Source organism: Olea europaea, unplaced genomic scaffold (genome assembly GCF_002742605.1).
Source record: "Olea europaea var. sylvestris unplaced genomic scaffold, O_europaea_v1 scaffold336, whole genome shotgun sequence".
Taxonomy (NCBI): Eukaryota; Viridiplantae; Streptophyta; class Magnoliopsida; order Lamiales; family Oleaceae; genus Olea; species Olea europaea.
In genome coordinates, this window is record NW_019252586.1 from 267,067 (window position 1) to 278,861 (window position 11,795).

The 11,795-nt window shown below is 32.6% G+C and overlaps 1 protein-coding gene across 1 annotated transcript; it reads left to right on the forward strand.

Moving 5' to 3' along the window:
• The first annotated feature begins 9,140 nt into the window (after positions 1-9,140).
• LOC111385971 (pectin acetylesterase 8-like) lies at positions 9,141-10,288 on the forward strand. The gene is made up of 6 exons (XM_023010396.1): positions 9,141-9,216; positions 9,321-9,403; positions 9,531-9,654; positions 9,765-9,850; positions 10,012-10,083; positions 10,160-10,288. Exons 1-6 carry the CDS (start codon positions 9,141-9,143, stop codon positions 10,286-10,288), a joined length of 570 nt encoding a protein of 189 aa, XP_022866164.1.
• The last annotated feature ends 1,507 nt before the right edge of the window (positions 10,289-11,795 follow it).

Sequence of the window (11,795 nt, forward strand, 5' to 3'; positions counted from 1 at the left end):
TGTTTTTTTTTTTTTTTTTTTTTTGTGTTTTGACTGACATTGATATTGTATCTTGATCTAGCTTATTGGTATGCTATGCATGACTGTTTATCTTTATTATGTTAACTATTACTGTTTCTTGTGCTTTACACTGGGTATGTAAGTTGTGATTTGAGGAAACAGGTTGAAAGAAGACGAGACAACAGTCAGTTGAGTCAGTGTTTTGGTCATCATTGTAGTACATGTTAATGTAATACTGTTTTGTCACAGAATAGCAAAGGAAGATTTTGTAAGATTTTGTGTTGGTAATTCTGTGATCAAAATGGTCAAAATGCAATTGTTTAAAAGTTTGGGGTCAATTTGTCAATGTTTAAAGGTCAGGGGTAAAATTGTACATGTGTAACAGATGGGGGACCATGTTTCAATTTCCTGAAAACTTGTTAGGGTTCGAGCTGTGTAGTAGGGCAAGTTGTGTCATTGAAGTTTCGCTAGCTGCTCGCCAAGTGGTTACTCGAGCGTCAAAAGCAGAAAGTCATTCGCTTGCTTCTCGCCCCCACTTTTCTCGAGTGAAACAATGTCGCTCACTTTTCGCTTTTGCGATGGTGTTACCTAGAAAACCCTGCTTTCCTTTTTTGAGATTTTAACCCAACCAAAAATGACCCAATACACTTCATATAAATTACGTTGCCCAGATTTTTAGATGTTCTCTTAAGAATTGAACATTGAAGAAAAATTCTTTGCACCTTGAATTATTCATTCAATCCTACATTCAACTAGCACAATCACTGAAAAACATCAAACTCACCTCCATCAAACACTACAACACAATCTTCCATAGTATGTATTGATTATTGAAGATCAAGGAAGGAAATCGGGGTTCCGATTGTAAGAAAACGAGGAGTTCTCTTGACTCCACAGGAGATAGACGAAATCAAGAGTCAGGAATTAGTGTAACACGAAATCCAGGAGGGATAGGAGCCGAGAGTTGGTGCAGGATCACGTATTCCAAGAGGGCTTTGAGAAAAACACAATCAAGAAGTCAGAAAAATCATTATGCTTTGAATCTGATGGGTTGTAAGCTATACCTTCGTTCATAGTGGATTCCTACTTGCTTGGGCTTGGAGTTTCACCCACATTGGGATTTCTCCGTCATCAAATAATTGCCTTTTTTACTTTCTTGCAATTTATTTATTATCGGTATTTTAACTTAGGATAGTAAAGCATGTGAACTGATCTGGACAAACTAATATTTGTGACGTGTTGTAATTATTAATTAATTGAAGTAGAAAATTCCGTATAAACACCTATTTACCCCTTCTAGGTGTTGATTGGGTCGAACTACGTTATTTCAAAGTTTACATGGGCTCTAAGAGGAGGTTTGGATTTCCAACCTTATTTTACTATTATTATAATTAATGATCTTAATTCGTAAAATATTACATAAGCAATGTTAGACATGCTCTAAAAACTATTCATTGATAATTTATATTATTTTTTTAATGAAAAATTGTGTGATAATTGTTCGGGCTTAGGAGACTACAATATTTATGTAATTTTAAACAGAAAACATAGCACAAAATGTAAACGGTATAAATATTCAGTATAGTTTTACAATGCTTTACCTGTTTATTACATTAATATATTTATAGCCGCAGAGAGTGAATACGCATCTTGGCTTTCTGAGAAGGCGGTAACAACAGTGTAGAACCACTGCTTGTGCAAGTCTATGAAAGTTGGATGGAATTTAGAATTAACTGGTCTATAACTCAAGCCATACTATTTATCTAAAGGTCGAGTTCTTATATCAAATTTATTTGTCACTTTAAATGCAATCCAGACTTCTCTATTTATCCTGTTTAGTTAGTTTAAGGTTCATTTATTCCTCCAACATAATAAAGGATAAAACAAATATGGTGAACTAAATGTGGACTTTCAAATAAGGTTGTTCAAAACAAATCCAAGACAAGCAGTAAATCAATCAATTTGGATATGGTAAATTAGATTTTTTGACCCAAACTTTTCTAGAGGTCGAGGTAATCTTAGTCAATTTTGTCACCATCTCAGTTAAGTGACTAACCTGATTTGAAAGGAAGCTTACTTGACTAGGGATATCTTGACTTCTATTCCTATTGACTAGCTTACGACACCTAGGTCTCGTGTTTCCTAAAGCTCTACAATGATGGCATGTGGGTATGAACCTAGGTTCAAAGCCATGTGTTTGTTGATGCTGAATTTTAGGCCTGGAAATCTTACGGGCTCTAATGGGATTCAGGTCAGTAGCACTCTTGTTTTTGGATTCAGGATTTGTTGAGTTACTAGACTTGTTCGAAGCACGTACGAATGTAGTCTTGAATGAACTAGTGATGTTTCTATCAATCTTCACAAAACCTAGACCCTGCCTATTCCTAGCTGGTTTGTTCATACCTAATAGGTTGTCCAGATTCTTAGTCCTACTCATAAAAGACTACAGTTGAGTACTAGATCTCTCTAATTCAAAAGTCAGTGTCCTCACTTTGTCCTCTAACCTCTCATTTACACACTTCAACTCACTAAGGTTTTTAGACGAGATCTAAAGATCACTCGTGAGTCTATCTTTCTCTTTCTCTCAAGCTCGTCTACCTTCTTGATCAAAGCCTTCTTTACCTTTTTGATATTAAGACTCTCCTTAAACAGAAGTTGATAAGCCTCATGTATATCTGCCTTATCCTCAGTATCGTCACAAGATTTTTCACTATGCACATCTTCCTCAACCTTCTCACTCTCCTTATTTGACTCACTCTTAACTGTAGACACAAATGCCATATAACCTTTTTCATCTTCACTGCTTGAGAAATCACTTTGTTCACCTGAGTTTGAATCATCATCAGTCAATGACACAACTAATGCCTTACTCATTCCCTTCTTCAGATTCTTCTTAAAGTTAGGATATTCATTCCTATAGTAACCAAATCCCTGACATTCATGGCATCTAACCACTTGAGATTTCTTACCAGGTTTCCTAGGGGTTGGTTTATCATTATTCTCTCTTTGGAATTTACTAGGGCCTCCTCTCCTTTTCTCTTGGGGCCATTTCTTGCCCTTTAAGGCCTTTTAGAATTTCTTCACAAAGGAGGCAATCTCCTTATCTCTAAGGGTTTCTATGTTAGATGACTCAGACTCCTCTTCCTTAACGGTGTTCAAGGCTATGTACTTGTTTTTCTTAGGTTGTGAAATGGTGAGTTCATAAGTTTGAAGGGATCCTACAAATTCTTCTATCTCAACTGCCTGCAGGCCCTTACTTTCTTCAATAGCTGTAACCTTAGGTCTGAATCTCTTGGGCAAGGACATAGGGACCTTTCTCACAATTTTGGACTTGGAAATCCCTTCATCTAGATTAAAGCTTGAGTTAACAATGTCATTCAATTTGGCGTAGAATTCATCAAACGATTCATCATCCTTCATCCTAATTTCTTCAAACCTAGAGGCCAGCATTTGCAACATGGAATTTTTTACAATTTTAGTTCCCTCATGCATTGTCCCTAGAACGTCTCATATGTCTTTAGTAGTTTCGCACATTGACACTCTCCTAAACTCTTCAGGAGACACAGTCATAAACAATGCATGAAGACCTTTACTATTCCAATTGGAGTCAGTTAATTTTTTAGTCCAAAGGGAAATATCAGTTGGGGTTACAACACCTGACACAGTTGTGAACGAGGTTTACAACCATTTTGCACACTCACCTAAACATGTTCATCTAGGGACTTAAGAAAATCACGCATTCTAAGCTTCCAATAAGCATAATTACTTCTGTCAAAATGCGGAGGCATAGGCAGTGATTGACTTATCTAGGCAGTAATGGGTCAGGACTAGAGGTTTGGCTATGATACCACTAGAAATAATGTAGTTCGACCGAATCAACACCTAGAGAGAGGTTGAATAGGTGTTTATGTAGAATTTTCTACTTTAATTAATTAATAATTGCAACATGTCACAAATATTAGTTTGTCTAGATCAATTCACATGCTTTATTATCCTAAGTTGAAATGTCAATAATAAATAAATTGTAGGAAAGTAAGAAAGGCAATTATTTGATGATGGAGAAACCCCAATGAGGATAAAATTTTGGGCTTAAGCTAGCATGAATCCACTATGAACGAAGGTATAACTTACAACCCCTCAGATTCAAAGCACAATGATTTTTCTGAATTCTTGATTGTGTTTTTCTCAAAGCCTTCCTAGATTGCATGATCCTGCACCAACTCCCGGCTCCTAGCCTCCTGGATTTCATGCTATACCAATTCTCGACTCTTGATTTTATCTATCTCCTATGGATCCAAGAGAACTCATTCTCTCATGATCGAAACCCCGATCTCCTTCCTTGATCTACAATAATCAACAAATACTCTAGAGGATTGTGTTGTATTGTTTGATGGAGGTGAGTTTGATGTTTTTCAGTGATTGCGCCAGTTGAATGTAGAATTGAATGAATGAGTCAAGGTGTAAAGAATTTTTCTTAAATGTTCAATCCTTAAGAGAACATCTGAAAATCGGCGCAACATAATTTATATGAAGTGTACTGGGTCATTTTAGGTCGGGTCAAAATCTCAAAAAAGGTAAGTAGGGTTTTCTAGGTAACACTATCGCTCGAGCGAAAAGCGGGAGATGCTGTTTCGCTCAAGCGAAGTGGGGACGAGAAGTGAGCGAAGTACTTTCTGCATTTGATGCTCAAGCGACCACTTGGCGAGCAGAATTGCCGACACAAAATCTAACGGAGTTAAAACTCATGTCTAAACTATAGCATTATTTTGCAAGAAAATAAAAAATAGTATTAATTACAACAATGTTATCAATCTTAACTTTTGTTTCCGGCCTAAGATTGAAAGATAAGAGTGAGAATAGATATAACACAATTATAATGTATAACTAGACAAGAGAATTTAAAATCTTGGAGGTATTGCCTGGTCTTCTTTTAAGCTACTCCTATAATTGCTAATAATATTCTTAGTAACATTCTATCTTCTTTGCCCAATAGACTAATATATTGACTTAATGTCAATTCATTAGATATGTAAAATTAAACAACATAGAATTTTTTTAAAAAAATCCATAATTTATTTATTCTATTTATTACTTTTAATAAATGCTATCTTTTCAGACTCTGTTTAAAAAAAAAAAAAGAAAAAAGAAAAGAAAGTATTCTAATGATCACAAAGGAAATTCTTTGTTGTAAAGTGAACAAGCATGGCAAAACACGCATGTCATAACAAGTGTAATACACTATACATGCAATTTTATCCTTTAATAAATTACAAAGGCTAACTGTTACATATTCAACATAAAAAAGAAGAAAATTGGGAATTGGTATGTTTTATTTATGAATAATAAAAATATAAATTATAAGGTAACACAAGCATGCTAAAAGAAATATTCACAAACACGTCATGATAGGCTATGCCAGAGAAATGTAAAACAAACCTCATAATAAGGATTGATCACTTAAATGTTTTGAAAGCAATAAAGAATGTAAAAGAAAAAATCCACAAGGAGAATAACATCCAAAAACGTAAACTAAAACAAAAAGGGAATTAAATATATAGTGTAGCCCAAACCTTCCCTAAAATTTACAATAAAACTCGAATAACTTGTTGAGTACTAACAGTACAACTACGTGATTTGTATTCAAATGATTGTATCTATTTAATTTAGTCTAGCATTTGGTGGTTTCAACTTTGTGTTCAGTCATTTCATAAAATTAATTATGGAGTGCCTATTGAAGCAATACAAGTTACATGGCGGTAAAATGACCCATAAAATTGAAAAATAGGTGAAAAATAATTACCTCATGTACCTGTTTTGTTCAAAAGATTAAATAAATATTTTGAAGAGCTTTTACCTAAACATCTTATAGATCAGTTACATTATTAATTAGTTTAATTTGATAAAACCCAATTTTCACATTTTTAGATACTAATCTAAGTCGATAAACAATTAAATAATTAATTTTAACGGTCTTTGATAAAAAGTCCACATAAAAAAAAGTTTATGCCAATCGAATACAAATAGTAAAAATTTGATTATTAGAAAAGTAAACCAAAAAATTCAGAGCCAATAGTACTAAAAAGAGTCATCCAACATGACACAATCACACTCTCTCTTAAATTATTTGCATCATTAGATTCATCATGCCAAGAAATTTTATTTTTATCTTGTTTTATTCTTCTTTTAGTCTTTCTAGTTGACTGTATAGTGAGTTCTGCTCTAGTTGTATTATTGAAGCTAAGAAAGCAAATACTTGGGACTTCAAGGAATGAGTTAAGATGTATATTTCAAACCATTTATTGCATCATAAATTACAGCTATAGTAATAATAGTTGCACGTTCTATGATTGATTGACTGACCCGAATTGAGTTGTTAGAACATTACTTGAGATACATATTTTACAATTTTAATTCTTAGAGTTTCTTGTTATAAATAAATCTCAGTTATTGAATACACTAACAAGTATGCTAAAAAAATGTTAGACTCATGGCGAATGTTTCTAATTGAGGTGTGAAGTTAGATCAAGAAAGTTAAAAGGATATGGGTTTTATAATTCAAGTGATACTAACTGTTTTTCTGTTTGTAGTTTTTTTTTTTTTTTTACATCAAACTCTACTCTCCCAAATTATATTGGCTCTTTTATTTTTAATATTTTTAAATGTCAGTGTCTTGTTAAATTTCACTCATATTTGATTGTGCATTAAAGTTACATTTTTATAGGGTAAATAAATAAATAAACATTCAATAATATAATTACGAGTATAGCTAAGTAATTGTTTAATAAAACCATGCAATCGTTCCTCGATTATTGTGCATGGAGCTTCAAACATAGGTTAGGTTGACAAAAAATAGCACTGGAAAAGCAGCCTAACATTCTAGGTTAGGCTCATTGCATATGTTTCCATTTGTTAGGTAGTGAAAAAAGAGAGCGTTAAATTCTAATATGGATAGTTGCATTTAAAAGGAGAAAGGCCAGATTCACTTCGAGAAAGAACTCGATGAAGACTCGACGTAAATCATGGAAATCTACTGTGTAGCAAAGTGATTATCAATTTAAAAGATGATTAATTATTTATATGTTAAATTCTTCAAACTGAAGGATCCTTTGGGTTCTAGAAAAATCAGTAATTAAAGACATTTGTTTTTCTATCGGCGAATTTAATATTTAATTGATAAAATATGTCTTTTTTTATAGAAGCTCAGAAAATTATTTTAACTTATGACTTCAAGAAGCCTGTCTTTGTTTGAATTTCTTTTTCAGTTGTTAAAATTATGAATTGGTATAAATGAGTGGTGCATAAGTGATTACAAGCAAATTCTGGGGACTTCAAGAAATAAGTTAAGATGTTTATTTCCAAGCAATCAGTTGCATCATAAATTACAATGACAGTGAAAATAGTTGCACATGCTATGATTGACTCACTTACTCGAATTGAGTTGTTAGACCACTACTTGAGGTATATATTTTACAATTTTAATTATTGGAACAATAAATAAATAATTCAGTTATTAAATACGTAAATACTAACAAGTATGCTAAAACAATGTTAGGCTCACGGCAAATGTTTCTAATTGAGGTGTGAAGTTAGAACCAAGAAATTTAAAAGAATTCAAGTGATACTAACTATTTTACTGTTCGCGGTTCTTTTTACATCAAATTCTACTCTCTCAAATTATATTGACTCTTTTATTTTAATTACTTTTAAATGTCGGTGTCTTGAGGAATTGCACTCATATTTGATTGTGCTTTAAAGTTACATTTTTATAGAGTAAATAAATAAATAAACATCCTATAATATAATTGCGAGTATAGTTAACTAAATGTTTAATATAACCATGCAATCATTCCTTTATTATTGTGCATGGAGCTTCAATCATAGGTTAGGTTGACAAAAAAGAGTACTGGTAAAGCAGCCTAACATTCTAGGTTAGGCTCATTGCATATGTTTCCATTTGGTTAGGTTGTGAAAAAAAATGTGCGTTAAATTCTAATTTGGATAGTGGCATGAAAAAGGCGAAAGCCGAGATGCACTTTGAGCAAGAACTTGATGTAGACTCGATGTAAATCATGGAAATCTTCTGTGTAACAAAGTGATTATCAATTTAAACAATGATTAATTATTTGTATGTCAAATTCTTCAAAATGAAGGGTTCTTTGGGTTCTAGAAAAATTAGCAATTAACGACATTAGTTTTTCTATTGGCGAATTTAATATTCAATTGATAAAATATGTCTCCTCTTATAGAAGTTCAGAAAATTATTAACTTATGACTTCAAGAAGCCTACTTAGTCTTTGTTTGAATTTCTGTTTCAGTCGTTAAAATTATGAATTGGCATAAATGAGTGGTGCATAAGTGATTACTAGTTGTGGATTGTAAGAAACACATAATTAAAATTAATATTTTCTTTAAAAAGTAACTTATAAGCATGTTTTACACAAAAAAAGGTTTAATGATGGAAGTTAAATATCCCATAAAATTCAGCGACTTAGTGAACTATATTGAGTTTTTATATTGCAATACTATTCACATATCCCATTTGTGTTTATATTGAGTTTTAAATTCAAATCCTAGTGAAATATACCACTTATGTTTATTACAAAATAAGCGTGCATATTGCATGCTGCCTATAAATATCTCAATCAACCATCATTCTTGCGCACAATCTACCTCTTGTGCACACTATTCATAGGCTCTCTCTCGCTCTCTCACTTCAAGCAAACAAGTTATCCTTTCCAGCCTTAAAAACCTAGCCCAACTGCTCACCCTTAAAATCAGAATCAGTTCCAAATTTTACCCAAGAGTGTTCATAATTCCTCTTGAAGTTTGTATTTATGAGGTAAGAAGTCTTTGATTAGGTTATAAACATTTATCTCAGTGTTACTAGCATCGATACAAACATGAACCCGAGTGTTATTAGCATAGATATGTACTTTTAATGAACATGAGACTTATGAATTTCTAACAAACAAGGCACAAAAGTAAGATGAATTCAAACCAGGAAGCATAATCCAGTCGTAGAAAATATGGCCTGAATTAATTGTGAAAAATTATTATTGTTGTTATTCTGTTTGAGAGGTAATTTCTAATCCTTTTGTCGACATTATTTGTATAGAATGATACTGTGAATTCTCTTTTACATGTTGATTTTATTGAGGGTCAAAGCAGTTTTTGTTGATAGGACTTTCCTTCAAAATGCTAAAGCAAAAGGAGCCCGTAAAACATTACACGCCACCATATAGAAAATTAATATTATGTTTCTTATGTATTTCTAATAAGAAATGTTAAACTATATTTTCTTCTTACATGTGTATTTGTAGTTTGTTTAGATGGGTCTTCACTAGTTTACCATCTGGATAGAGGATCTGGGGTGGGAATTAACAATTGGTTGGTTCAAATTGAGGTTATTACTCTTGTCATAAGCTATTGAATACTTTTTTTAACTGTAGAATGCTTATATCAAATTGAAATGTAAATCAGCTATGTCGCCTGGTTAAGAAATTGTAAATGTGTTTGTCTTGGATATTTAGGGAGGAGGATGGTGCAATAGTGTCACTAGTTACCTTGCCCGTAAGAACTCAAAAGAAGGTTCCTCTAATGACATGGCTAAACAACTTAGTTTCACTGGGATTTTGACCAATGAATCACAATTTAATCCCAATATATCTTAATCTTTTGATTGGATTGGATTTTGTTATTTTACTTGGAATTTTAATCTTCTTTAATGTAATCTTTAATTATTATTATTATTATATCATGTAAATATCCAGATTTTCATAACTGGAATAGGATTAAGGTTAGATACTGTGACGGTGCATCATTCACTGGGGATGTAGAAATAGTGGATCCTGTAAGTTATCACAAGAGATACGTTCATAAGATTATTTTCCTCATTTCTTTCTATTCAGCTTTCTCAAAGTAAATATGTATATATAACTTAATGGCATTTTGTGAAACTATGGTGGATGGCTCTCTTGTTGTGATAATTTTTTCAGTCAAATTCGATTATAGGCCACCAAACTTTACTTCATAGGAGCAAGGATTTTTTGGGCTGTCATGGAGGAGATGAAGAATGCTGAAAATGTATGATTTTTTTCTTATGAATATTCATCCACTATTTATTGAATCAATCACTAGTAACTCATAGTATTCTTAGCAGGCCATTTTGTCTGAATGTTCAGCCGGTGGGTTGACATCAATTTTACATTGTGATAATTATAGAGCTCTCATTCCCGAGGACACTAAAGTAAAGTGCATTTCAGATGCTGGTTATTTTATAAATACATAAGCTTTCATACAAGGACTTGTATCTGCATAAGATTTTTTGTCTAGAAGAATTATGTTCACCTATTTTAAGTGAAGATAACATCTTTCATCGTGTATTATAGGAAAACTATTTCTAGAGCATCAAATACCGAGGACTTTTACAAAGGCGTGGTCACAACACATGTATGAATTTTCTTCTATATACAATAGTTTATATGCTTGTTGAGTAGAAGTTTGATCATCTTCTGATTGCATTTTCATCCCTAAATTCAGAAACAGGGAGCGGTGAAGAACTTGCCGTCGTTGTGTACTTCAAACGAAAAACCCGGGTTGGTAAGAGCTTCTTTCTTTACTAGAATAAATGACTTTTGCATTGTGACATAAATTGTCTCGTGCTGATATCACTCAAACTGTTCAGTGTTTTCCTCCCCAAAACATTGTGCAAAAAATCTGAACATCGCTTTTCATTATAAATTCTGCCTGTGATTCATGGCAGGTTAGTTTGTATCTGATCTCACTTACATGAACATTTTTTATTGCTATATATGATCTTATTTCACATCCATGTCAATAATCTGATTATATGCTTTCGATTATATTGACATCCTCAATTTTTTCAGATAAATAACACTTTGGTTCCTCCACTTTCGGATCCAAATAATACGTGGAGCAATTGTATTACTGATATTAGGAATTGCTTCCCTAGTCAGCTCCAAAAAATTCAAGGTACTATAAGTTTTTTATTTAAATATTTCAATTGATGTTTTGCTTTGAATTGAAACGATGTCATTACTAATTAATGCGATTTTCAGACTTCAGGTTGGAATTCATAAATGCATTAACTAGAATGGGTGTCCCTTCATCAAGAGGATACTATATAAATTCTTGTTATACACACTGCCAAACTGAAGGGGAAACATGGTTTGGGACGCGCTCTTCGATTTTAAATAACAAGGTTAATTGTTGTTACCAATTTCAGACATATATATTTTTAATGGTGCTTTCATATTTCCCTTTGTGTGCGAAACGAATCGTCAAATTAAACTTTTCTTTGTGCAGACAATTGCTGAAGCCAATTTCAAGAGATTGACTGTCCTTATCCTTATGACAAAACTTGCCCCAATTAATTTGTCTGAGCACCAATTGAATTTGATGAGATTCACTTCACTTTTTCCAATGAGGTGTGCTCAATGATTGACTTCTTAACTTCCATGTTGAAACGTTTTAACAATTCAAATTAATTAATATTAGTCCATCAGGCATTAGCAAAAGATTTTCTTTTCACTTTGTAAACCATTTATTATTTTACTATTTGTTTATTGTCGGTGTGAATTAGAACACACGTTCTGAAAATTAATGTAATTAAAAAAAGTCACAACGTTCCTACCTATCGGGGGTCCTCGTCATTAATCAGATCATTATCTTTATCCATTAAATTAGAGTCCACTAGCTCCAGTCTAAAATGGCCTATTTAATTGGAACAATTTAACTAATATCTCAATATAAAACCAAAAGACTGAAAAAATATA

What these genes read in the sequence shown, in the direction of transcription:
- LOC111385971 (XM_023010396.1), top strand. Translation starts at nt 9,141, where the DNA reads ATGTTGATTTTATTGAGGGTCAAAGCAGTTTTTGTTGATAGGACTTTC. An exon ending in ATTGGTTGGTTCAAATTGAG is followed by an intron (nt 9,404 to 9,530) that starts GTTATTACTCTT and finishes TTGGATATTTAG; the next exon opens with GGAGGAGGATGGTGCAATAG. An exon ending in GACCAATGAATCACAATTTA is followed by an intron (nt 9,655 to 9,764) that starts ATCCCAATATAT and finishes TATCATGTAAAT; the next exon opens with ATCCAGATTTTCATAACTGG.